At 44.5% G+C, this 26,569-nt stretch overlaps 1 protein-coding gene across 1 annotated transcript; it reads left to right on the forward strand.

The window, feature by feature from the left end:
• The first annotated feature begins 1,980 nt into the window (after positions 1–1,980).
• On the forward strand, positions 1,981–24,037 carry AADACL4 (arylacetamide deacetylase like 4). The gene is given in 5 exon segments (XM_030327718.1): positions 1,981–2,139; positions 5,641–5,854; positions 9,975–10,038; positions 23,273–23,547; positions 23,550–24,037. Coding segments are annotated over 5 exon segments (1,200 nt in total).
• The last annotated feature ends 2,532 nt before the right edge of the window (positions 24,038–26,569 follow it).

Genomic DNA, 26,569 nt, shown 5'->3' on the forward strand with positions numbered 1-26,569 from the left:
CGAGATCGTGACCTGGCTGAAGTCGGACGCTTAACCGACTGCGCCACCCAGGCGCCCCATTAATTTTTTTAATGTTTATTTTGGACACAGAGAGACAGAACATGAGTTGGGGAGGGGCAGAGAGAGAGAGAAAGAGAATGAGACACACACACACACAGAATCCGAAGCAGGTTCCAGGCTCCGAGCTGTCAGCACAGAGGCCGACGCAGGGCTTGGATTCACGGACCATGAGATTATAACCTGAGCCCAAGTCGGGATGCTCAACTGACTGAGCCACCCAGGCGCCCCAGCTGCTTCTTTTTTAAGTTTATTTTGCGGGGGGAAGGGCAGAGAGAGAGGGAGAGAGAGAGAATCCCAAGCAGGCTCTGCACCATCAGCACGGAGCCGGATGCGGGCCTCAAGCTCACCAACCGTGAGATCATGACCTGAGCGGAAGTCGGACGCTTAACCCACTGAGCCACCCAGGCGCCCCTCAAGTGTGCAGCTTCTGATGTCACTCCTCAGGGGTATAGCCTCAGGCCATGTACCATCAGCCTGGGATGACACTGTTTGCATTAGAGCTCTTTTTGACCTTCGCAGATCTCTCTGTTAAGCTACCTGCCTCTGTTAATTGCAGGCTAGTGAAGTAGTCACTAGCCCAGTAGGCCAGTAGCTCTCAACAGCACCCTGGGGCACAAATTGCCTCACAGGGTTCTGCAGGCTCATCTTCCGTACTGGGGGTGGCTCCTCCAGTCCTCTAATCCCGTAGTGCATGTGGTTGCGTAGCTCCAAGCTTCCGTGGTGTAGACAGCTGCTCTAACCCCGGCTCCTGCGGTAGCTTTCCCTTTGCAGCCCCCCCCGGGTAGTTTCATTTCAGAGTGCTTCCAGCAAGACACCACCCTGCGGAAGAATGGCTTTAAAACGGCAAGTTTGGAGCTGAGAGGCAATCAACTGATGCCTGGCAAAAACTCAGATGTCCAGCAGCCGCAGAAAGAATAAAAAGTTGTGGTGTATTCATACAGTGGCATGCTATCCAGGAAGGAGCATGGGTGAACCCATATACACGACGTGGAAGAGACATCCAGCACGACGCTGAGTGAAAGAAGCCAGGCGTAAAGGAGTCCCCTCTGCGTGATTCTATTTATATAACAGTCAGAAATCAGCCACATGAGTGTGGGCTGTTAAAGGAAGGACAGTGGTTGCCTTTGGTGGGTTTAGTCATGGGCAGGGGGCGGTGGTGATGGGGAGAAGGGACCCCTAGTTGCTAGAGATGTACCGTATCCTGGTTTGGGTGCCGGTGTTTGGGTGCGTTCACTGTGAAAATTCTTCGAGCGGTATGTTGCACGATTTATGCAGTCTTCCACAGGCATTTGTGTGCATACGTTTATTTATAATAGGTAAGTAAGATTTGCTTGAAAAAGGATATTTCCATGCTCCTGTTCTTTGCCGTGCTATTGCCAATTCCTCAGCAGTCTATCTCCCTTCAGAGGAGGGCACCGAGATGCAGAGAATAGAGAGAACTTATCCAAGGCCACTGAGCCAGTAAGCTGAAAAGGCGGGATTCAAACCCAGGCAGGCTGGCATCTGAGTAAGTCCTCTTGACTCTCGGCCATGCTGCCTCTCCCCACGGCTTGGACTTGAATGGGGCCAGGGCGGCAACCTGGCATGAGATGTGCTTTGGCCAGCCCAACCATGCCATGGTGAGGAAAGCTGGCCGATTCTGCATGGGAAGGTGAGGCCACAGAGGCCTACGCAACTATGTGAGGCCTTTCCCTTAGGGGTCTTGGGCAACACTGGTTTTCTTGGAGCTTTCATTGCTCAGAGAAATAGTCCCTCCAGCTCCCATTGGCCCTGTAAGATGCCACGTTAGCCCACTGAATCACGGCTAAGTCCAAAACCAGTGGGAGCAGAGAGAGAGCTGGTATAGCGGGTCCACGTTCTCCTAACACAAGTGTCCAAGCTCCTCTCTCTGGAGAGGCAGCTGCTAGCAACCTTGGGAGCATGCTCGTCTTGTGCCTGGTGCTCCTGTGCACCTTTTTTGTGGGAGTCTTCGTCTGGACTGTCCTCCAGCATTTCCTCACCGTAGATGTCCTCTCTACCTTGCAACATCCCGCCAAGTTCAGATTTCTGCATTGCCTGTTCCTGTATGCTTTAACTTTGGTGAGTTTGCTCTCGGGCTCTGTAATGGGTTGGGTCTCCCTTCCTCTCTCCCCATAACTTGCCCCTCCTTTCCTCTTCAGACTCTCCCCAAGACATATTTTGTTACACTCTCTTTTGTGTCTGCAGCTCTGTTTCCCTCCCTCTTCACTTCCCTTCCTCTCTCTGCCCCTCCCTCCTTTTCTTCCTTCAAACACTTACTGAGCACCCGTCACCTGGCTGCTTTCTGAGGATTCTAAAAGGATTGCAGACCCAGCCCCTTCTTCTACAGGGTTTTCAGCCTGACAGGGAACCGAACCGCCTTAAACCACAGCCTCTTTTGCCCTCTGCGCACTCAGCTGCCTGTAGGCTGTCTCCTCTGAATACAGTGTAGGCACATGGAAGGCAGGGACTGCTTTAACTACCTTTGCGACATTGGCCACAGGCACAGACCTGCCACCTGGTAGGTGCTTTCCATTTGCTGATCAAGACATAGGTGAATCTATCCAGCATGTCAGAGGGGTCATGCTGGCCAGGCTCTGAGCAGGGACTAGGGTTGGGGATAGGACGGCACATATTTAGAGCTGCAGCAGGTTTGGAAACAAAGGCTTGGCATCTCGTAGGAGGCAGACCACTGGTTTTAACCCAATGTTCCAACCCCTGGGTGTTATCAGCCCAACAGTTCACACTGCTTACTTGTGGGGATGGAGGGCAACTGTAGAAGGAGAAAGACAGAAGGCCTCACTTAGCTGATAGCAGAGTGAAAGGTAAGGAGCCCAGATGGTAGGCAGCCTGCCAGCATGTGCATCCCAGCTCTGGCTGTGCAATCTTGGGCAATGCACATGACCTCTCTGTGTCTATTTTCCCATCTGCGAAAGGAAACAATGGTGTCCATCTCATCAGGATGGCAAAAGAATTAAATGACACGTGATAAGGGCTTCCTATGTTTGGTAAAGAAATAAAATATGTTTATGTGCTTCTGGAATGTTCCACCATGGATGTGGATGACTCTTAGAGACGTGAACACCTCTAGTTTATAATTTCAGAAATGCTACTGACTCAAGGAGACAGGCTGAGGGCAAAACTCTCATCTCTGTTATTTTTCCTGGCCAAGCACTTCACTGGAAGTCGGCCTGTCTCAAACCAGTGGCTGCCATTGCACGGAATTATGGGCCAGTTTGAGACCCAGAAAAAACCAAGGCCTTTCCGACCTTGTTTTCTCCTAAAGAGTAGCCCACAAGCTGCAAGCACCTGCTGATGACCGTGGCTCTGGGGCACTCACAGGAGGCTCGCAGATGGACCTTGGAAGCAACACAGCCCGTTATTTTGCCAGCAAGGTGGGCTTATTCAGGAAGAGTAGAGGAATTGCGATTGGGGACATGCAAGTTATGGCAAACCACCTGCGCGTCCAGAGATCAAAGGAGAGAAGCTTCTTTACAGAGAAGTGGAGGGAGGTGGGAGGGGCTGCTTTGGATGAAAGTCCATTGGAGGAAAGTGTGAGGTCAGGGAGGGGCAGTTTCTCATTGGCTGAGTTGTGGTATCTTCTTATTGGCTGAGCTTGTTGCTGGGCAAGAAGTTCCTTCCTTGCTCCTGTTGGCGGAGGCAAGCAGGCTTCTTCCGCCCACAAGGTGATGCAAGTTTTCTCGGTGGTCTCCAATCACGATGAGCGGCACCACGCGAGGGCTCCCCCTCTTCTTCCCAGGGGGTTTCCTTGTCCAGCTTCACGGCCCTGAAGGGGGAGCTTCGCCTGTGATGTCTCATCCTGATCCCTCCAGCGCTGGCTGGGTGCCCCCAGGACGCACTGCCCATCACGGGGTGTCCATGATGAAGATAATGATATTCGGTGGAGGGAGACACACGGGTGACCACATCCATGTACTAAAGCCTTGAGGGGTTCTGAAGAAATCTGGGCAGGGTACTTAGGGCCTCCAAGGAGGCAGCAGCCATTGCTGTGAACAGGGGGATACAGGTCAGGGATGGCATCAGTCAATGAGAACATGGACTTGAGCTTGGATATGAAAGTCCGTTTGGTGTTTCTCCACCTGCTAGGCAGGTAGAAAGGCTTCCAGGAAACAATGTGAGCCACGGGTGAGTACATGGAGCATGGGGGAACTGCAATGGAGGAGGTCAGAGCTGGAGCCCATCTGAGCCGACAGGAGGCATCTTGACGTCAGGGTGCTCGGAGCTGAGCTGGCCAGTGAAGGTCTGAGCTGGCTGAGTACAGAGGCCTGGTGTCCTCAGATGTGGGCTAAGCAGGCCATCTCCAACCAGTTCCTCACCTCACTCTCCTCCAGCTCAAGCTGGGAAATGAAGGTTTTGTTTGGAGTTCTCTTTGGAGAAATCAAAGCCTTGGATGTCTCCACGGAAGGAATGCACTGGGGCATCCCAGGGGACCTGGGACAAGACCCAGTGGGTGTGAGCAGGAGAAGGACTGGGGATCACGCTTGCCAGGACCCACCAGTGAGACACTCATCGTGAGGGGTCATATCTAATCCCCAAGACTCCTCCTTGGGCTGTGGACACCATTCTATTTTGTAAAGGAGGGAAATCGAAGCTCAGAGATGGTTAGTTTGGCGATAAGCTAAAACTTGAGTTCAGATCTTCCTGACTCCAGAATCCAAGCTCTTTCTGGTTTAGTGGTTGAGAACACATGTTCTGCATGTTACTCCTTGGCAGGCAGGGCACTTGACCTTGGTTTGCCTCAGCTCCCCCATCTACAAAATAGAGCTGATAACTCTGCTTGACTTAGAAGCATCACTGAAAAGTTTCATCCAGTTTATAACCACTCGGACCACTACTGGCATGCTACAGGTGACTCATAAATGATGCACTTCCCTTGGGACAAGGACACACTTAATGTGCGGTCCTTGGAAGAGATGATTCCAGTGGTTGAAAGGCAGTGAGTACATGCAACATGATAACTTGTAACTATATTTCATGATTTATTCAGACATTTGTTTGTTTATAGCTAGAGTGACTATATTAGTTTAAAAACAATGGAATTTTATACACATTTGGCAAATAAATGGCCATGTGCCATTGCACCCTTCTTCTGAGTCAACAGCAGGCATCCCTAATCCCATTACTTTCTTTTGTTGAACACAAACATGGCTTAAGAATCTGTCATGGTGCAGGCTCCGGGCGGGCAATGTTGGGTGTTGACCCAAGTGATGACCCTTTTTGCCATCTGAGGCTGGAGAGCCAAAGAGGAAGGTTGCCTTCCAGTTGCCTTGAACAATTGGCTTTGTTCAATTCAGTGCCCAACCATTCAGCCTAAACATGGTCAAGATCTTTGGCCAATTCATACTGTTATTCAATCAAGATCGTTTGGGAGGAAGTTCTGAAACCCAAACCCTCTACGTGGACACAATCCAGAGCCTGTCCTTCCTGATGACCCTTACCCAGATGAGACAGATGAGAAACTGCAAAAACATCCTAGCAATTACAGGTGACAGGAGTCCTCTACGATCCAGATGGGTCCTGACCTCTCCTAATGTCTCCCTTTCTTTCTCTTACGCCTGACAGGGGAATATATTTGAGAGGCTGGGAATCTGCTCCAGGCCCAGATTTACCCAGTTATTGCATGGTTTTGTGAGAACAAAAAAGGATGCTAGACTTGTAGTGACTGACCTGTATTTTGGGACCATACCTGTGAGGCTGTTCCAATCCAAGGCAGAGTCCTCCAGCCCCTGGTGAGGCATCATCTTCCACGGAGGAGGCGGGTTCACGGGGAATTTGGGTAAGGTGCTTCCCTGCAGCTTTGTAAAGGAAGAGCTTCATCTGTGTGTACAACTTGGCTCACCCTTCACTGAGAACCTTTTTTCAACGTTTATTTATTTTTTGGGGGACAGAGAGAGACAGAGCATGAACGGGGGAGGGGCAGAGAGAGAGGGAGACACAGAATCGGAAACAGGCTCCAGGCTCTGAGCGGTCAGCACAGAGCCCGACGCGGGGCTCGAACTCACGGACCGCGAGATCGTGACCTGGCTGAAGTCGGACGCTTAACCGACTGTGCCACCCAGGCGCCCCCACTGAGAACCTTTTTAAGAGTAACTCAAAGGAATCAGCAGTTGGAGGCTTTAAAAAAAAAAAAATATTTATTTATTTAGAGAGAGAGAGTGCAGGGGAGGGGCAGAGAGAGAGAGGGAGACAGAGTCCCAAGCAGGCTCTGCACTGTTAGCACAGAGCCTGACACGGGGCTTGAACACATGAACTGTGAGGTCATGACCTGAGCCGAAATCAAGAGTCAGGACGCTTAACTGACTGAGCCACCCAGGTGCCCCAGCGGTTGGAGATTTTTTATAGGAATCCCAGGCTGAGTGCTTTGGGCCCAAATAAGCAGATGACACTCAATCTATGCGAGAAACGTTCTTTTCTGTACTATAATGGTCTTGGTCAAGGTGAGGCTAGTGCTGTGTCTCAGTGGGGCTTTCACGATGCTGGGGTGTTGACTGCTCTCTTCCCTCGCCACCCACAGCTTTGGCCCGTCTTATCCGTTTTCCACCCACAGTACATCCCAAACCCATGCATCTCTCCCTGGCCCTGCTACACTACCATGATCCAAGACCCCACGTTCTCTCTTGCCTCGGCCCCCTTGACCCTCACACCCCACAACCCCCCCCCCACACACACACACTTCTGTCGCCCCTCAATCCATTCCTTCCCTGGCAGCCAGAAAGAGCTTGTAAAACGACAAGTCAGAGCTTGTCGGTCCTGGGCTAAACCCTTCTTGTGGCTCTCCGGTGCCTTTAGATGGAACCGAGCCCTCGAGCCCTGAAAGCTTTGGAGGTCCTGCCCACCTTTGCAGCCAGGTGCACGGCGTCTCCCTCCTCCCAAAGCAGTTCACTGCGCTCTAGCCACACTGCCTGCCTCTCAGACACTCCAGGCTCCTCCCCTCTCTCTCTGAATCTTTGGCACCTGCTGTTCAGACGATGTCTCTCCCCTCCTGACTTTGCGTGACTGGTGGACCCTTATTTGTTCATTCAGTCTGACCTCAAATATCCTCTCCAGAGCGGCCTCCCTGAACGTCTTACCTAAGGCACGGTCCCTTAGAGTTCCATGCCCGTCTCCATCCCTGACATCATCCCTTTAAATTTCCCTCATGACACTTGTCGTGGTCTGAATTTATCTTGTTCCTTCGTGTATTTCCTCATTTTCTGTCTGTCTTCCCCAACTAAAAATGGAATCTCCCAGAGTGCCAGGAAGACTTGTGTTTTGTTTGCTGCCTTATCTCCAGCGCCTTCCTTGCCTGTGGATTTTAATTTTTGAATGACTGTATGAGTTCATGAACACAAAGATGGATGAATGGATGGGTGAATAACTGGGTGCAAGGATGTGTTCATGGACGAACAAATGGGTGGACGGATGGCTGCCCAAAGTTGCCCAGAACTTCCCTGAGATTAGGGTGTGCTGCCACCTGGTGGTGGAAATGGCAATAGCCGCATTTGCTGCCGGGATGCTCTCCTTTTTTTCAGAAGTTAACAATGGATATCTCCCATCTACCGGCCCCCGAGGTCATGCTTCCCTTTCAGAGATCCCCCCGGAGCACCCCATTAGTTGGCTAGGACTGTTAGCCCTCCTCTGTGGGGCATGATGTTATTTTAAAAGTGAAGCGAGGCTTCATTTGGGAAATATTCACCCGGTATTTACCTTGTGTCATATCCTGTTCCAGGTACAGGGGACCGAGTGGAGAACAAGAAAAACTCTCATGGAGCCTACTCGAACGAAAAGGCTGGGCAATGAAAGAGAAAGCAAATAAATAGGGTAATTCCACAGAGTTATGGCACAAGATGATGGAATAGAAAATGATTCATGTGCATCTTTAGTTTTTCCAGAAGAAGCTTCTCCAAAAAGGTAGAATTTAAACTCAGGTCCAAGCAACTGATGAGGAGGAATAAGCCCCATAGAGGCTGGGGAACAGCATTCTAAGCCTGTAGGGATAGGGACAGGCAAATGGGGCCCTTGCCTGGGGCTCGATATTTAAAGGGGCACCAAGAAACTCAGTCTTCAAGATAATTTTATGCACTATTTTCACCTTTTTAATGTTAATTTATTTTTTTTGAGAGAGAGAGCGAGAGCGAGTGGGGGAAGGACAGAGAGGGAGGGGGACACAGAATCCGAAGCAGGCTCCAGGCTCCAAGTTGGGAGATCATGACCTGAGCCAAAGTCAGATGCCCAACTGACTGAGACACCCAGGTGCCCCTTTTTTATGCACTATTTTCAAAAATTCAATATTAATGCAAAAAATATATGGTGAACAAAATAACAACGTTTATCTAAAGGCGGGATCCAACAGGGCCAGGAGAATTGTACAAATGCAAAGTAGGCTCTTGTCTATGTAAGATTTTCATACGTCCTTCATCACAGATACTCGTGGCATTTGCTTTGATTCCTTAAAAGATTGCACCAAAGTATTATTTATCTCAGCTGCAGAGTGTCTTGGTGACCCTTTAGTTTTGTGCCCAAGGCAAGTGCCTGCCTCACTCTGTCCCAGCCCAGTTAAGTCTAAGCAGAAGAAACAGCAAGTGCAGAGCTCCAAAACAGGGGCTCGAGGGAGAGAAAGAATGTCAGGGCAGCAGAGCAAGGAGGCAGGGGGATGATGTGGGAAAGGCCAGCAGCGGTCTCCATCCTGGCTATGCTTTGAACCCCCTGGGGGGGCTTTGAGTCATACCCACACCAAGGTCCTGCCCATGCCACTGTCAGTCTCAGGGGTGGGGCCCAGGCATCAGCATTTTAAAAAAGCTCCCAGATGGCGCTAATTTGCAAGCAGGGCTAAGGCCTCCTTGGGAGCTGCCTGTCCCACTCAGTTTTGTCCCCTCCTCCGTCATGTCCCTCAAAGGGTGATGATGAAGCTGGGGCACTTCTCCCGGTCTGCTCAGTCATTCACCACCGCCCCCGAGGCTGGAATTTGGGAACTCCTGCTATCCGTGCTCCCCACCCCAGAGACACCGGTTCAATTATTTGGGGCTCAGTCTGGGCACCAGGACTTGGAAAACCTCCCTGGTACTTCTATCTACAGCACAGCCAAGGTTAGAAACCACGGAATTAGAGGCTTATTTGGCACAGATACTTGTCTGGTGCTGTACCAGGATGGCCAATGGACTGTTGATAATGGACTTGTCTGAGAACCTCAGAGGTACCCCTCGGCTAATAGAAATGGCCCATGGGGCACCTGGGTGGCTCAGTTGGTTAAAGGTCCAACTTCAGCTTAGGTCACGATCTCATAGTTCGTGGGTTTGAGCCCCACATCCGGCTCTGTGCTGTCAGCTCAGAGCCTGGAGCCTGGTTCGGATTCTGTGTGTGTGTCTCTCTCTCTGCCCCTCCCCTGCTCATGCTCTATCTCTCTCTGTCTCTCAAAAATGAATAAAATGTTAAAAAAAATTAAAAATAATAAAAATGGTCCATCCAACCATCCCATATTTCTTAATAACATACATTTGTATGCATGCGTACGTAATTACCATTAATATTTTAGAGCAGGCATGCCTACCCTCCTTGGCCTTGGTTTTGTCTGTTTCAAATCGCCAAACCTTCCTGGTCCTCAGTTTCCCCCCCACTGTGGAAGAAAATGTTGCAGCTGGTGAGCCCTGAGGTGCATTGGAGTCCCGATATTCAGGAGACCACGGCAGATGTCAGGTGTCTTACGTGGCCTGGCTTTTTGGTTTTGCCCAGGCAGAGCCAGCTGGAGTCACTGCAGAGGAAGTAGGGAAAGGAACAGAAAAAGAATGTCACACCCAAAGCGACCACTGCTGGCAGGTTCTCCTCTGGGACTAGGGTGAACAGTGCTGGGCCCTGCATGGGGGTGTTGACATCCCTACAGGCCACTCAGGGCGGCTGCTGTGACCGATTCTGTCTTGCAGACTTGTACCACAACCTGTGCAATTTTCTGGCCCTGGAGACTGATTCTGTGCTGCTGCCGATTGGGTGAGCTGCTGGAGAAAGTCAGTGGGTGTCACTTGGGTGGAAGAAGGTAGGGAGGAGCACGTGGATGATTTGTAGAAGAGAGAGAGGGGCCCTAGCCCCCAAGAGGCACTCTCGCACGTACATGCACGGACACAGGCACAGCGCCGTTCACGAGAGCAAAAACCCAGAAAGAAGTCAAGTGCCCACAGCAGGGGTGTGCACGAACAAACTGGGGCATGAGACAGCAAGTGCTGGTGAGGAGGTGGAGAAAGGGGAACCCTCACGCACTGTTGGTGGGAATGAAAGTGGTGCAGCCACTGTAGAAAACAGTATGGAGGTTCCTCAGAAAGTTAAAAATAGAACTACCCTATGATCTAGTAACTGTACCACTGGATACTTACAATTAAAAAGGATAGATGCACCCCTGTGATTACTGCAACATCATTTTCAATGGTCAAATTATGGAAGTAGCCCAAGTGTCCATCGGCAGATGAATGGATAAAGATGTGGTGTATATGCAACGGAATGTTTTCCAGCCACAAAAAAGAATGAAATCTTGCCATTTGCAATGATGTGGTTGGAGCTAGAGGGTATTATGCTAAGCAAAACACTAAGTGACACTATATTAAATGTACATACAAGTGATTCAGCACTTACATGTAACACCTAATGCTCATCAGAACAAGTGCCCTCCTTAGTACCCGTAACCCATTTAGCCCATCCCCCACCCACCTCCCTCCATCAACCCTCAGTTTGTTCTCTGAGCCTCTTACGGTTTGCTTCTCTCTCTCTTTTTTATTTTGCCCTCCCTTGTGATCATCTAATTTGTTTCTTAAATTCCACGTATGAGTGAAATCATATGATATTTGTCTTTCTCTGACTGACTTATTTCGTTTAGCATAATACATTCCAGCTCCATCTACGTCGTTGCAAATGGCAAGTTTTTGTTCTTTTTGATCACTGGGTAATACTCTATTGTACATCCACATCACATCTTTATCCATTCATCAGTTGATGGACATTTGGACCCTCCCCATAGTTTAGCTACTGTTGCTAAGCAACAAATGCTTTTTAGTATAAGCATCTGCCATGTTTTTTTCTACTTTTAAAAAAATTTACATCCAAGTTAGTTAGCACGTAGTGCAATATGATTTCAGGAGTAGAATCCAGTGATTCATCCCCCACGTATAACACCCAGTACTTAGTGTCTTCCTTAATTCCCCTTGCCCCTTTAGCCACCCCACTCCCCAAACCCCTTCAGCAACCCTCAGTTTGTTCTCTATATGTAAGAGTCTCTTATGTTTCGTCCCCCTCCCTGTTTTATATTATTTTTGTTTCCCTTCCCTTATGTTCATCTGTTTTGTCTCTTAAAGTCCTCATGTGAGTGAAGTCATAGGATTTTTGTCTTTCTCTGACTAATTTCGCTTAGCATAATATCTCTAGTTCCATCCATGTTGTTGCAAATGGCAAGATTTCATTGTTTCATTGCCAAGTATATGTATATATATATACAAGTATATACGAGTATATATATATATATATATATATATATATACACACTACTCCACTATATATATATATATATATATATATATACACCATATATATATGTATATATACACCATGTATATATATACCATATCTTCTTCATCCATTCATCTGTCAATGGACACTTGGTCTCTTTCCATATTTTGGCTATTGTTGATAGTGCTGCTATATACATTGGGGTGCATGTGTCCCTTCGAAACAGCACACCTGTATCCCTTGGATAAATGCCTAGTAGTGCAATTGCTGGGTCGTAGGGTAGTTCTATTTTTAGTTTTTTGAGGAACCTCCATACTGTTTTCCGTCCGGAGTGACTGCACCAGATTGCATTCCCACCAGCAGTGCAGGAGGGTTCCCCTTTCTCTGTATCCTCGCCAACAGTTGTTGTTGCCTGAGTTGTTAATTTTAGCCATTCTGACTGGTGTTAGTTGGTATCTCATTGTGTGCTTTTGATTTTTATTTCCCTGATGATGAGTGGTGTTGAGCATTTTCTCATGTGTCTGTTAGCCATCTGGATGTCTTTGGAAAAGTGTCTATTCATGTCTTTTGCTCATTTTTTTTCCACTGGATTATTTGTTTTTTGGGTTTTGATAAGTTCTTTGTAGATTTTGGATACTAACCCTTTATCTGATATGTCATTTGCAAATATCTTCTCCCATTCTGTTGGTTGCCTTTTAGTTTTGCTGATTGTTTCCTTCTATGTGCAGAAGGTTTTATCTTGATGAGGTCCCAATAGTTACTTTTTACTTTTGTTTCCCTTGCCTCCTGAGACATGTTGAGTAAGAAGTTACTGCAGCTGAGGTCAAAGAGGTTTTTGCCTGCTTTCTCCTCGAGGATTTTGATGGCTTCCTGTCTTACATTGAGGTCTTTCATCCATTTTGGATTTATTTTTGTGTCTGGTGTAAGAAAGTGGTCCAGGCTCATTCTTCTGCATGTAGCTGTCCAGTCTTACCAACACCATTTGCTGAAGAGACTGTCTTTATTCCATTGGATATTCTTTCCTGCTTTGTCAAAGATTAGTTGGTCATACGTTTGTGGGTCCATTTCTGGGTTCTCTATTCTGTTCCATTGATCTATGTGTCTGTTTTTATGCCAGTACCATACTGTCTTGATGATTACAGCTTTGTAATACATCTTGAAGTCCAGGATTGTAATACCTCCAGGTTTGGTTTTCTTTTTCAGGATTGCTTTGGCTATTCATGGTCTGTTTTTGGTTCCATACAAATTTTAGGATTGTTTGTTCTAGCTCTGTGAAGAATGCTGGTGTTATTTTGATAGGGATTGCATTGAATATGTAGATTGCTTTGGGTAGTATCGACATTTTAACAGTATTTGTTCTTCCTATCCAGGAGCATGGAATCTTTTTCCATTGTTTTGTGTCTTCAATTTTATTTCATAAGCTTTCTATAATTTTCAGTGTATAGATCTTTCACCTTTCAGTGTATAGATCTTTTGGTTAGATTTATTCTTAAGTATTTTATGGTTTTTGGTACAATTGTAAATAGGATTTATTCCTTGATTTTTCTTTCTGCTGCATCATTATTGGTGTATTGAAATGCAACCAATTTCTATGCTATCTATAATTTTATATCCTGTGACTTTGCTGAATTCATGGATCAATTCTAGCGGTTTTTTCGTGGAATCTTTCAGGTTTTCCATATAATGTCATCTGCGAAGAGTGAAAGTTTGACTTACTCCTTGCTGATTTGGATGCCTTTTATTCCTTTGTGTTGTCTGATTGCTGAGGCCAGGACTTCCAATGCTATGTTGATTAACAGTGGTGAGAGTGGACATCCCTGTCGTGTTCCTGACCTTAGGGGGAAAGTTCTCAGTTTTTACCCATTGAGGATAATATTAGCAGAGTGTATCTTGTATATGGTTTTTAATCTTGAGGTATGATTCTTCTATCCCTACTTTCTTGAGGGTTTTTATCAAGAAAGGATGCTGTATTTTGTCAAATGCTTTCTCTGCATCTATTGAGAGGATCATGTAGTTCTTGTCCTTTCTTTTATTAATATGACACATCACATTGATTGATTTGTGGATATTGAACTAGCCCTGCATCCTGGGTATAAATTCCACTTGATTGTGATGAATAATTCTTTTAATGTATTGTTTGATCTGGTTGGTTGAGGATTTTTGCATCCATGTTTAGCAGGGAAATTGGTCTTTAGTTCTCCTTTTTTGTGGGGTCTTTGTCTGGTTTTTGAATTAGGGTAATGCTGGCCTCACAGAATGAGTTTGGAAGTTTTCCTTCCATTTCTATTTTTTGGGACAGCTTCAAAAGAATAGGTGTTAACTCTTCTTTATTGTTTGCTGGAATTCCCCTGGAAAGCCATCCGCCCCCAGACTATTGTTTTTGGGGGGAGATTTTTGATTACTAATTCAATTTCTTTACTGGTTATGGGCCTGTTAAAATTTTCTATTTATGGGTCTCTTAAAATTTTCTATTCTTGTTTCAGTTTTGGTAGTTTATATTTTTCTAGGAATTTGTCCATTTCTTCTAGATTGCCCAATTTATTGGCATATAATTGTTTATAATATTCTCTTAGTATTGTTTGTATTTCTGCAGTGTGGGTTGTTATCTCTCCTCTTTCATTCTTGGTTTTATTTATTTCGGTCCTTTCCTCTTTCTTTTTGATCAAACTGGCTAGGGGTTTATCAGTTTTGTTAATTCTTTCAAAGAACCAGCTTCTGGTTTCATTGATCTGTTCTATTGTTTTTTTGATTCTGATAGCATTGATTTACATTCTAATCTTTATTATTTCCCATATTCTGATGGTTTTGGGTTTTATTTGCTGTTCTTTTTCCAGCTCTTTAAGGTGTAAGCTTAAGTTGTGTATCTGAGACCTTTTCTCTTCTTTAGGAAAGCCTGGATTGCTATATACTTTCCTCTTATGATTGTCTTTGCTATATCCCAGAGGTTTTGGGCTGTGGTATTATCATTTTCATTGGCTTCCATGTACTTTTTAATTTCCTCTTTAACTTCTTGGTTAACCCATTCATTCTTTAGTAGGATGTTCTTCAGTCTCCAAGCATTCGTTGTCTTTCCATATTTTTTCTTGTGGTTGATTTTGAGTTTCATAGCATTGTGATCTGAAAATATGCATGGTATGATCTCGATCTTTTTGTATTTGTTGAGGGCTGATTTGTGTCCTGGTATGTGATCTATACTGAAGAATGTTCCATGTGCACTTAAGAAGAATGTGTATTCCACTGCTTTAGGGTGAAATGTTCTGAATACATCTGTTAAGTCCATCTGGTACAGTGTGTCATTCAAAGCCACTGTTTCCTTGTTGATTTTCTACTTAGATGATCTGTCCACTGCTGTAAGTGGGGGTGTTGAAGTCCCCTACTATTATGGTATGATTATCAATGAGTTTCTTTATATATGTGATTAATTGATTTATATATTTGGGTTCTCTCATGTTGGGGGCACAAATGTTTACAATCGTTAGCTCTTCTTGGTGGACAGACCCCTTAATTATGATATAATGCCCCCTTTCATCTCTTGTTATGGTCTTTATTTTAAAATCTAGATTGTCTGATATAAGTATGGCTACTCCAGCTTTCTTTTGGCAACCATTAGCATGATAGATAGTTCTCCATCCCCTTACTTTCAATCTGAAGGTGTCTTTAGGTCTAAAATGTGTCTTTTGTAAACAGCATATATATGGATCTTGTTTTCTTATCCATTCTGTTATCTTATGTCTTTTCACGGGAGAATTTAGTCCATTGACATTTAGAGTGAGTACAGAAAGATATGAAATTATTGCCATTGTGTTGCCTGTAGAGTTGGAGTTTCTGGGGGTATTCTCTGGTCCTTTCTAGTCTTTGTTGGTTTTGGTCTTTTTTGTTTTCTTTTGTCTTTTCTCCTCTCAGTGAGTCCCCTTAACTTTTTCTTGCAGGGCTGGTTTAGTGATCATGAACTCCTCTAGTTTTTGTTTGTCTGGGAAACTTTTTATCTCTCCCTCTGTTTTCAATGACAGCCTTGCTGGATTAAGAATTCTTGGCTGCATATTTTTCTGATTCAGCATGCTGAATATATCCTGCCACTGCTTTCTGTCCTGCCAAGTTTCTGTGGATAGGTCTGCTGAGAACCTGATCTGTCTTCTCTTAAAGGTTAAGGACTTTTTTCCCTTGCTGTGTTCATAATTCTTTCCTTGTCTGTGTATTTTGTGAATGTGACTATTATATGTTTTGTTGATGGTTGGTTTTTGTTGAATCTAATAGAAGTTCTCTGTGCTTCCTGGATTTTGATGTTGTGTCTATCCCCAGGTTAGGAAAGTTTTCTGCTATGATTTGCTCACATAACCCTTCTACTCATTTCTCTCTCTCTTCATCTCTGGGACCCCTATGATTCTGATGTTCCTTTTTAATGAATCACTGATTCCTCTAATTCTTATATCGTATTCTTTTGCCTTAGTTCCCCTCTTTTTTTTTCTCTGCTTTATTATTCTCCATAAGTTTGTCCTCTGTATCACTGATTCATTGCTCTGCTTCATCCATCCTTGCCACCATGGCATCCATTTGAGTTATAGCATTTTAATTTAGTCCTAACTAGATTTTACTTCTTTTATCTCTGCAGAAAGGGATTCTATGCTTTTTTCTTTTTTCTTTTTTTTAATGTTCATTTATTTTTGAGACAGAGACAGTGCACGAGTGGGGGAGGGGCAGAGAGAGAGGTGCGCGCGCGCGCGCACACACACACACACACACACACACACACAGAATCCAAAGCAGGCTCCAGGCTCCAAGCTGTTAGCACAGAGCTCGATGCGGGGCTTGAACTCACAGACCATGAGATCATGACCTGAACTGAAGTCAGACGCTTAACCGACTGAGCCACCCAGGCACCCCTATCCTTTTTTAAATTACAGCTAGTATTCTTACTATCGTGATTCTAAATTCTAGTTCAGACATCTTGCTTACATCTGTGTAGATTAAGTCCCTGGCTGTCATTTCTTTCTGTTCTTTCTTTTTGGCTGAATTTCTTTGTTTCATCATTTTGGAGGAAGAAAAAGAATTAATTTAATAAAATAAAAATAAAATTAAAAAATTAAAAAGAACACACAAAAATCATATGAAGGAAGCTAGGTGTGTTTTGGTCTGGTTGTTGAAGAAGCTTGATAGAATAGAGAAAAAAGGGAAAGGAAAAAAAAGTAGAAAAGAGGGAAAATTAAGAAAATGCTTAAAAATTTTAAAAATGTATACAATAAAATAGAATAAAATGAAATTAAGAAAGTAAAATAGACTAAAAAATTTACAAAAAATAATAAAAAAATATAGTAGAAAAAAATTAAAGAGAAACCTTTTTATAAAAACAGAAAATGAAAAATAATTTTTTTCTCTTTCTGTATCCAAGAATAAGAAAAGAAAAAAAAAATGAATAGCTGGACCAGCAAACAGAATGAAATCTGAGTGAAATTACATCCAGTTTCCCCTAGAAGTCAAACTATGAGCACTTTATAGTCTGTAAACTAAGCAGGCAGAGAGACTTGTGGTCATCCTCTAGGGCTTGGTTGGTGGAGATGGACAAGGCTTGGTGTAATGGCTCCATTCTCCACTAGGTGCCACTGCTTAGGTTACTGGGGTGGATTGTTGTGGCGTGTGGGCATGTATGTATGCCGGGGAGATGTGAAAATGGCATCACCCTGCTTCCCAGTCTCTAGCATCAGAACTCTGTGCTCTCCCCAACTGGCAATCAAACACCCCTTCTTTGTCTTGGACTTCCATCCACTCCCTGCTTCTACACTGTCCACAATCAAGCCATCAGCCTGCCAGGCAGCACCTCCTTCCCAAATTTTTTCTCAGATGGGACTGTGTTTCCAAACCCCTCACTTCTGAGGGCCCTGTGGCTTGAACCCACTCTGACCCTCGCAGGGAGGGTCTTGCTGAGCAATGGCCAGGTGCTGGCCCATGCTGCTGCAGAGGCCCAGAGACTGTGGCCAGGTGCCAGCCTCCCTAGAAAAAGTTCACATGATTGTGTGGCAGCAGTGGTTCAGAGGCTATGGTAAATCACAACACACACCTGGCGCCAGTCTTCACCACACCCTAATGTCCTTGTTCCAACACCAGCAACATGGCTGTAATCTGGGGTCCACTGGGACCTTTGCCTGTGGGGAGACTGCACGGCCTCTACCAAATGTCCTCTCTGCAGGGGAACTGCCTCTCCCCATGTGGCCTGACGACCCCTTGGACCTTGCTCTCTGCTCCTGAAGATTCGCCCTTCCCACCAGAGCAGCACCAGGTATCGAGCTGCAAAGTTTCTGGCTCTGTGCTCCCCTATTTATAGAGTCCTAATGGTATTGAAACCCTCTCTTTTCTCCTTTCTTCCTTTCTTATGAAGATGTTTCCTTGCAGGTGTTTCCACTCTTTCTCTTTGTCTCCAGCTGCTTTTGGAGGGAGTGCTTTTCCTGTAATCTCCCCCCAAGTCTCTGTCCTCTCTCTGCAAATAAAAACAGTTCCCTACCCTCTGCAGCTTCTCTCTCCCCCAGCTCACCTCTCTGTACCATGTACCTGCCAAGTTCTGTGGCTCAAGTTATGCAGATTGTTGTGTTTGTCCTCAGATCAATTTTCTAGGTGTGCAAAATGGTTTGGTGCTGATCTGGCTACATTTCAGGGACGAGTGAAGCAGAGAGCTTCCATGCTGCCCTGCCATCTTGGCCTCTCTCCCCTACCGTGTTTTAAATGACCTTTGGGAGAGGAACAGGGAAAAATAAATCCATGTCATCTTCTTTCTGAAACCAGAAATTTGAGTAATTACTAATGTATCATATTCTAAACCCTTTTCAACATGAGAAAGAATTCTCCTAAACAAACAAAAACTAAGCTAAACTAAACCATGGCACAGTGAATATTATGTTACACAGCCATTAAGGTATTATGGATGATTACATAGCCATTTAAATAAATGAACTGGAAGGGCACACCGGAATGTGAATGAGTCTTGGCAGTATAAAATTAAGTGAAAAACATTCAAATAATTACGTAAGCCTGGTACTCTTTTTATCAAGTTAAAAACAAAATCAGAAGAGTATTTGTAAGGAATATGCATAGACATTATAAAAGTACATGAAAAGGAAAGAAAGGGAATGGTGGATACAGGATTGAAGGTCAAGGTCACTGTTCCCTCAGATGGCAAAGGCAGCGAGGTGGGATGGTGGTGGGGGTATGATAGGGTTGGCCAAAGGTTATGGTCAAGGTCCTGGCTGTTGTTTGGGTCTGATGGTTCTTCAGGTGCTTATTTTGTTAACACAACTACCTACCTACTTAACTTTGGGGTCCAATGCTGGGAGTGTCTTGAGACAGAAGAAGACAGTGGGCAATAGTTTCAAGAAGTTAGAGAAACTAAAAGCTGTCCTTTTAGATTCAACCTCTACCACAAGGCCCCTCAAACCCTGGCTGCCCCCAGGCATCTGTGCAGCTTAAAGCAACTTACTTAGCATCTCTGGTCTTCTCAAATTTGAGGAAGACAGTGTCTGACTGATAGAGGCTCTGTCACACTCTACATCTGAGAAGCCCTTTGTGATAATGAAAATGCCCCTTGAACACACGGAAATGTTAATAAACACCTGCATGAATATTTGTAGGAGATTGCTTAGGATATTGTTGTTTGATATAGTTATAGTTGAAAAGACTTAGGACATGGGTTTTGATAGAGAGGCTGGTGGAGGTTGGAAGACAGGTAAGGTTCTTCAATCTGCCAGGGTGACTGCAGGTCGGAAAAGATGTCCAGTGTCTGAAATGCTCCCTGGTTTCTCATCAAGACATAATGAGACTCCCTACCTAAGCTCCTGGAGAATCTTTTGACTTTCACCCCTACCCTGAGTGGGCAAGGGTAGGCATTTCTGCCTCTTTCTAGCAGGTCGGGATTCTGCTAATGGAACGCACGTAATATTTGTTATTTCTTTTATACTGCCATATTTGTACATTTAACATTTAGTAGGATGTGTATCCTTCTAGAAATAGAAAAATGGAGGCTGAAGTTTGTGTTTGCTGCTTCTAGGTGCTGAGCACATCTCAATACAAGGACCCTACTAAATAGTATATGTTTTGCTAAGTTTAAATGGAAAGCTATGTTGATAACATTGATTTATTTATCAACATATTTGCTCATTGAGGCAATGTTGCAGGGTTGCAGTCAATCAAACCCTATCCTTAAAGATGATGCCTTAGAGCAACTTTTAATGGAAACAAAAATCAAGATCTAATAGGAAGTGGTGGCTTCCAGACTGGGTTGCTTAGGACACTGGGATTCCCTTCGTTTTTTTAAGGGTGGCCAGGGAGGTCAAAGAGGAAGAAGAATGAGTGAGGTGTTCAGATCCCTGCCCCTGGGCAAAGGTAGAATGACTGACCACTACTCACTTATTTTATACAGTGGGGGTCCTTGTATCATTTTAATAAGAAAAAATTAGAGGGTCTGGGTGGCTCAGCGGTTGAGCGTCCAACTTCAGCTCAGGTCATGATCTCACAATTAGTGGGTTCAAGCAAGCTTTGTGTCGGACTCTGTGCTGACAGCTCAGAGCCTGGAGCCTGCTTCGGATTCTGTGTCTCCTTCTTTCTCTGCCTCTCCCCCACTTGCTCTCTGTCTCGCTCTGTCTTTCAAAAATAAATCAATATAAAAAATTTTTTTTGAAGAAAAGCAATGTTGCTGTTCTAACGAAGTTTGAAAGCCACTATTCTAAGGTGTCAGTTTTCTTTATGTGTGCCTTCCAAATTTAATCTTACAAGTAGAATGCACTTTCTTTTACAATGCTTTTAAATGATAGGTTGTAAGAAGGGAAAACACATTTAGCAACAACTTCAAACAAAAATTTGGGATAACAGCCATGTTTTTCATAAAATTTCTAGTCAAAGCAGTTTAGCCAAAGGGTTTCTATTTTTTAAATTGATTTCTTTCTATTATCTCAATCTTGATTTGTGCATTAGTTAGCTTGTGTTTTACTATTTCTGTAAGTTCAGCACCACCCCCAGCTTTATTGAAATATAATTGACATATAACATTGCATAAGTTTAAGGTGTATAACGTGTCAGTTTGAGACACTTATATATTGCAAAATGATTACCATGATAGCATTAGGAAACATCTCCATTGTATCATGTAATTATTGTTTCTTTTTTGTGGGGAGAACATTTAAGATCTACTCCCTTAGCGCATATATATATTTATATATTTATATTTATATTTAGGGTTAGAGAGAGAGGGAAGGAGAGAATCCCAAGCAGACTGCACTGTTAGTGCCTAGCCCTGTGAGGGGCTTGAACTCGTGAACCATGAGATCATGACCTGAGGCAAAATCAAGTGCTGGCCACTCAACGGACTGAGCCAGTCAGATGCCACTAGAAGTTCATTTTAAAGTCCTTTCTCTTTGCCCTTGAATTCCTATGAGGAGACACACTTTGAGGGCTTAGAGCAGCCTTCAGGATGCTCTCCACAGCCAGAGCAGAATCTGTTTCCTGCCTGTTTAACTTTCCTCCACCTTTACCCTCAGGGCATCTCCCAAACCTCTCCCTCTTTCCCCAACCCCCAGATAGAAGACAGCTCTTTTTTTTTTTTTTTAAGTATTTAAGATAGTGACATTTATTTATTTATTTATTAAATTTATTTTTTATTTTTTAAAATTTACATCCAAATTAGTATACAGTGAAGCAATGATTTCAGCAATGCCCCTTACCCATTTAGCCCATCCCCCTCCCACAACCCCTCCAGTAACCCTCAGTTTGTTCTCCATATATATGAGTCTCTTTTGTTTTGTCCCCCTCCCTGTTTTTATATTATTTTTGTTTCCCTTCCCTTATGTTCATCTGTTTTGTCTCTTAAAGTCCTCATATGAGTGAAGTCATAGGATTTTTGTCTTTCTCTGACTGACTAATTTCACTTAGCATAATACCCTCCAGTTCCATTCATGTAGTTCAAATGCCAAGATTTCATTCTTTTCGATTGCTGAGTAAGACTCCATTATATATACATAGCACATTTTCTTTATCCAGTCATCCATCGATGGACATTTGGACCCTTTCCATCAACTTTGGCTGTTGTTGATAGTGCTGCTATAAACATGGGGGTGCATGTGTCCCTTTGAAACAGCACACCTGTATCCCTTGGATAAATGCCTAGTAGTGCCATTGCTGTGTCATAGGGTAGTTCTATTTTTAGTTTTTTGAGGAACCTCCATACTGTTTTCCAGAGTGGCTGCACCAGCTTGCATTCCCACCAAAAATGCAAAAGAGATCCTCTTTCTCCACATCCTCGCCAACATCTATTGTTGCCTGAGTTGTTCATGTTAGCCATTCTGACAGGTGTAAGGTGGTATCTCATTGTGGTTTTGCTTTGTATTTCCCTGATGATGAGTGATGTTGAGTGTTTTTTCATGTGTTAGTTGGCCATCTGGATGTCTTCTTTGGAGAAGTGTCTATTCACATCTTTTGCCCATTTCTTCACTGGATTATTTGTTTTTTGGGTGTTGAGTTTGATAAGTTCTTTGTAGATTTTGGATACTAACCCTTAATCTGATATGTCATTTGCAAATATCTTCTCCCATTCTGTCGATTGCCTTTTAGTTTTGATGATTGTTTCCTTCGCTGTGCAGAAGCTTTTTATTTGATGAGGTCCCCGTAGTTCATTTTGCTTTTGTTTCTCTTGCCTCTGGAGACGTGTTGAGTAAGAAATTGCTGTGGGCAAGATCAAAGAGGTTTTTGCCTGCTTTCTCCTCGAGGATTTTGATGGCTTCCTGTCTTACATTGAGGTCTTTCATCCATTTTGAGTTTATTTTTGTGTCTGGTGTAAGAAAGCGGTCCAGGTTCATTCTTCTGCATGTCGCTGTCCAGTGTTCCCAGCACCACTTGCTGAAGAGACTGTCTTTATTCCATTGGATATTCTTTCCTGCTTTGTCAAAGATTAGTTGCCCATACGTTTGTGGGTCCATTTCTGGGTTCTCTATTCTATTCCATTGATCTGAGTGTCTGTTCTTGTGCCAAAGGCAGCTCTTTAAGTCACTGGGAAAGAACAAATCTTGGTCATTAGATTTAAAAAAATTGTTTTTTAATGTTTATTTATTTTTGAGAGAGACAAAGCATGAGCAGGGGAGGGACAGAGAGAGAGAGGAAGACACAGAATCTGAAGCAGGGTCCAGGGTCAGAGCTGTCAGCACAGAGCCTGACATGGGGCTTGAACTTGTGAAATGGGAGATCATGACCTGAGCTGAAGTCAGATGCTTAACTGACTGAGCCATCCAGGAGCCCCTTGGTCATTAGATTTTGATTAAAAAAACCAAAAATTCATCCTGAAAGAAACTTCTGCTTTATTTGAGCTTTACTTTGCTTAGCCTGTTCTCTTTGGGCAGCCAGTGGGACAACCAGGAGGTTCCTTTGTATTTCCCAGCATCACTAGTTGTTTTGCTCCCACTTCAGATGGCTCAGATAGCTTTCAAGTTGCATAATCTTGTGTGGAGTGTCTACACCTATGGGCAACAGGCAGAGCCTAGTGTTGGAGTCCAGAACCCCTGCCTGTAGGACTAAGGGGAGGTCCTTCATGTCCTCATATGCAAAAGAAAAAAAAAAAGAAAAGATAAAAATCCCCACCTCACCGGGCCATTCTGGGGATTTAGTCAGAGACAGTCTTGCAAGGGGGAGTTGAGGACATGGTTAAAATGGCTCCCAGTGACACCTGTCCACACTGCTACACTTTTGTTCCCTGCTTGCTCTTCAGGTACAGCAAGCTTCCTGATCACCATTACCCCAGCATTTTCTGAGATTGCCTGAATGCCTCCATTCACTTCCTGAAGGCCCTGGAAACCTACAGGGTGGACCCCTCCCGGGTTGTGATCTGTGGAGACAGCACTGGGAGAGCGTATGTGGTCTGTGTCACCCAGGCCCTGGTGGGCAGATCAGATATTCCCCAGATCCGGGCCCAGGTCCTGATTTATCCACTTGTTCAGATCATCAGTTTGCAGCTGCCATCTTACTGGCAGAGCAGAAATGTCCCATCCTGCCCCAGAAGTTCATGATGACATGTATGTTTAAATATATGGTTATCGACTTTCACTGGTGGGAAGCCATCTTGGATGGTGCCTTCATGCCCCCAGACTTCTGGAGGAAGTACAAGCAGTGGCTCAGCTCTGACAACATACCCAGGAGATTCATGAAGATGCGCCACCAACCTGTGTTTCCCGGCCCTTTTAATGGGGCTCCCTATCTGGAAAACAAACATCTTTTGGATGTAGAAAATGCCCCTCTGATAAGAGATGATGAGACCATTGCTCAGCTTCCCAAGGCCTTCCTGGTGAGCTGTGAGCATGACATCCTCCGTGATGACACCTTGCTCTATATGAAGCGCTTGGAGGACCAGAGGGTCCCCGTGATGTGGTATCATGTAGAGGATGGCTTTCATGGGTCCCTACTGCTTTTTGACAAGGAACTTTTCTTGTTCCTGTGCTCCCTGAAAATTGTGAATGCTATAGCCAATTATATATAGAGCATATAGCAACCCTGGGGTGCTGATTAAGGAGATGCTGAGTCAATGCTCTGCTCACATGAAAAGGATAAGTCAGCTTAGAATGGTTTTGCTTAGTATTTCAGAAAATCCAAATTGTGAGCAACACTTGCTAACATTCTCACTCAGGTGAAATAAATATCAAAGGGAGAGACAAATGCCTTTAAAAACTTCTCAAAGCCTTAACACACAAGGTCTGTGAAGAATAAATGCTAACAACTGGTTATTCTGTCCGTGTGTCTCTAATCATGGTGCATCTATGCTCATGATGCCAACGCAGGGCTTGGGGCCATGGTGCCTGTTGGACGAGGGGGCACCTAATTGTTCTTGGGATCATAGGTCACCAGCCAAATTCCAACACACCAGTTATAGATCAGTCTCCAGCAGGAGAAATGCTGTTACAATGAAACTCTTGCCTCACTTTAGCCATCCTTGGACACGACTAAAGGCAGGTTTCAGGGGAGGTGGTGGGAAAAGGAGATGGGGAAGAGGGAAGGGAAAAGCAGTGAGGGAAAGAGTGGGCTCTGGGGGGCTGTGAATGTGGTCTGGGCTCAAGTCTTTAATCCGAATTCCAAAATCAGATTCCTGGCTACCAAGAGGCAGGTTCTCAGAGCTAAGTCTGTCCTGGGAACCTCTAGATGCTACCTGGAATATGAAAACTGCATTCTCCAAGACAGACAACTTACTATACATTCTTTCTTTGGTGAGCTTATGTATTGTTCCCACTTTTACAAAGAACCTTGCCTTAGGGGCGCCTGGACGTCTCCATCAGTAGAGTACAATCCTTGATCTTGAGGTTGTGAGTTCAAGCCCCACATTGGGTGTAGAAATTACTTGAAAATAAAGAAATAAAATCTTACAAAAAAGAACCTTGGCCTTGCTTAGTTCATACCACTTTCTCTGCTCATGGGGTAAGGAAAGAGAATCTTGGTACTGCATGCTGGTATAGTCCACATTAGTTTTTCCACTGGGCTCATGTTTGCTAGATACATCTGTAATAACACTGGGCCTCACTGCTGTCTAGACCCACCCAAGCACTGGAGTTGGAGGCTCCCTTCTGTTCAACCATAGCCTCCCTTGGTACCAAGGACCCCGCCAATGGTCAGTGGAGGAGGGAGTCTTACAGGTGTCTTGGATCCTTGCAAAGAAGGCAAATATCTTTTTCCAAAAGGCATTTCATTTTACCAAACAGGCAGTTTGGACTGGGATTCTCAGGACACAGGCAGACACAGAGTGGGAGCAGGGGAGTGGCAGAGAGAGAGACATACACACAGAATCTGAAGCAGGCTCCAGGCTCTGAGCTGACAGCACAGAGCCTGACGGGGGGCTTAAACTCATGAACTGTGAGATCATGACCTGAGCTGAAGTTGAACACTTAACCAACTGAGCCACCCAGACACCCCCAAATTTAATGTTTAAAAAAAATTTAAAAATTAATGGGAAAAGATGAGTCAGGCATTCTCTCTTATACAGTTGATCCTTGAACAACATTAGTTTGAACTGCTCCAGTCTGCTCATATGTGGACTTTTTACAGCCCAGTACTGTAAATGTATTTTCTCTCTCTTTTGGTTCTCTTAATCACATTCTCTTTTCTCTAGTTTGCTTTACTAATTTTTAAAATTTATTACTATTATTTTTTTTATATATATGAAATTTATTGACAAATTGGTTTCCATACAACACCCAGTGCTCATCCCAAAAGGTGCCCTCCTCAATACCCATCACCCACCCTCCCCTCCCTCCCACCCCCCATCAACCCTCAGTTTGTTCTCAGTTTTTAACAGTCTCTTATGCTTTGGCTCTCTCCCACTCTAACCTCTTTTTTTTTTTTTCCTTCCCCTCCCCCATGGGTTCCTGTTAAGTTTCTCAGGATCCACATAAGAGTGAAACCATATGGTATCTGTCTTTCTCTGTATGGCTTATTTCACTTAGCATTACACTCTCCAGTTCCATCCACGTTGCTACAAAAGGCCATATTTCATTTTTTCTCATTGCCACATAGTACTCCATTGTGTATATATACCACAATTTCTTTATCCATTCATCAGTTGGTGGACATTTAGGCTCTTTCCATAATTTGGCTATTGTTGAGAGTGCTGCTATGAACATTGGGGTACAAGTGCCCCTATGCATCAGTACTCCTGTATCCCTTGGATAAATTCCTAGCAGTGCTATTGCTGGGTCATAGGGTAGGTCTATTTTTAATTTTCTGAGGGACCTCCACACTGCTTTCCAGAGCGGCTACACCAATTTGCATTCCCACCAACAGTGCAAGAGGGTTCCCGTTTCTCCACATCCTCTCCAGCATCTATAGTCTCCTGATTTGTTCATTTTGGCCACTCTGACTGGCGTGAGGTGATACCTGAGTGTGGTTTTGATTTGTATTTCCCTGATAAGGAGCGACGCTGAACATCTTTTCATGTGCCTGTTGGCCATCTGGATGTCTTCTTTAGAGAAGTGTCTGTTCATGTTTTCTGCCCATTTCTTCACTGGGTTATTTGTTTTTCGGGTGT

The sequence above is a fragment of the Lynx canadensis genome, chromosome C1 (genome assembly GCF_007474595.2).
Source record: "Lynx canadensis isolate LIC74 chromosome C1, mLynCan4.pri.v2, whole genome shotgun sequence".
Lineage (NCBI taxonomy): Eukaryota > Metazoa > Chordata > Mammalia > Carnivora > Felidae > Lynx > Lynx canadensis.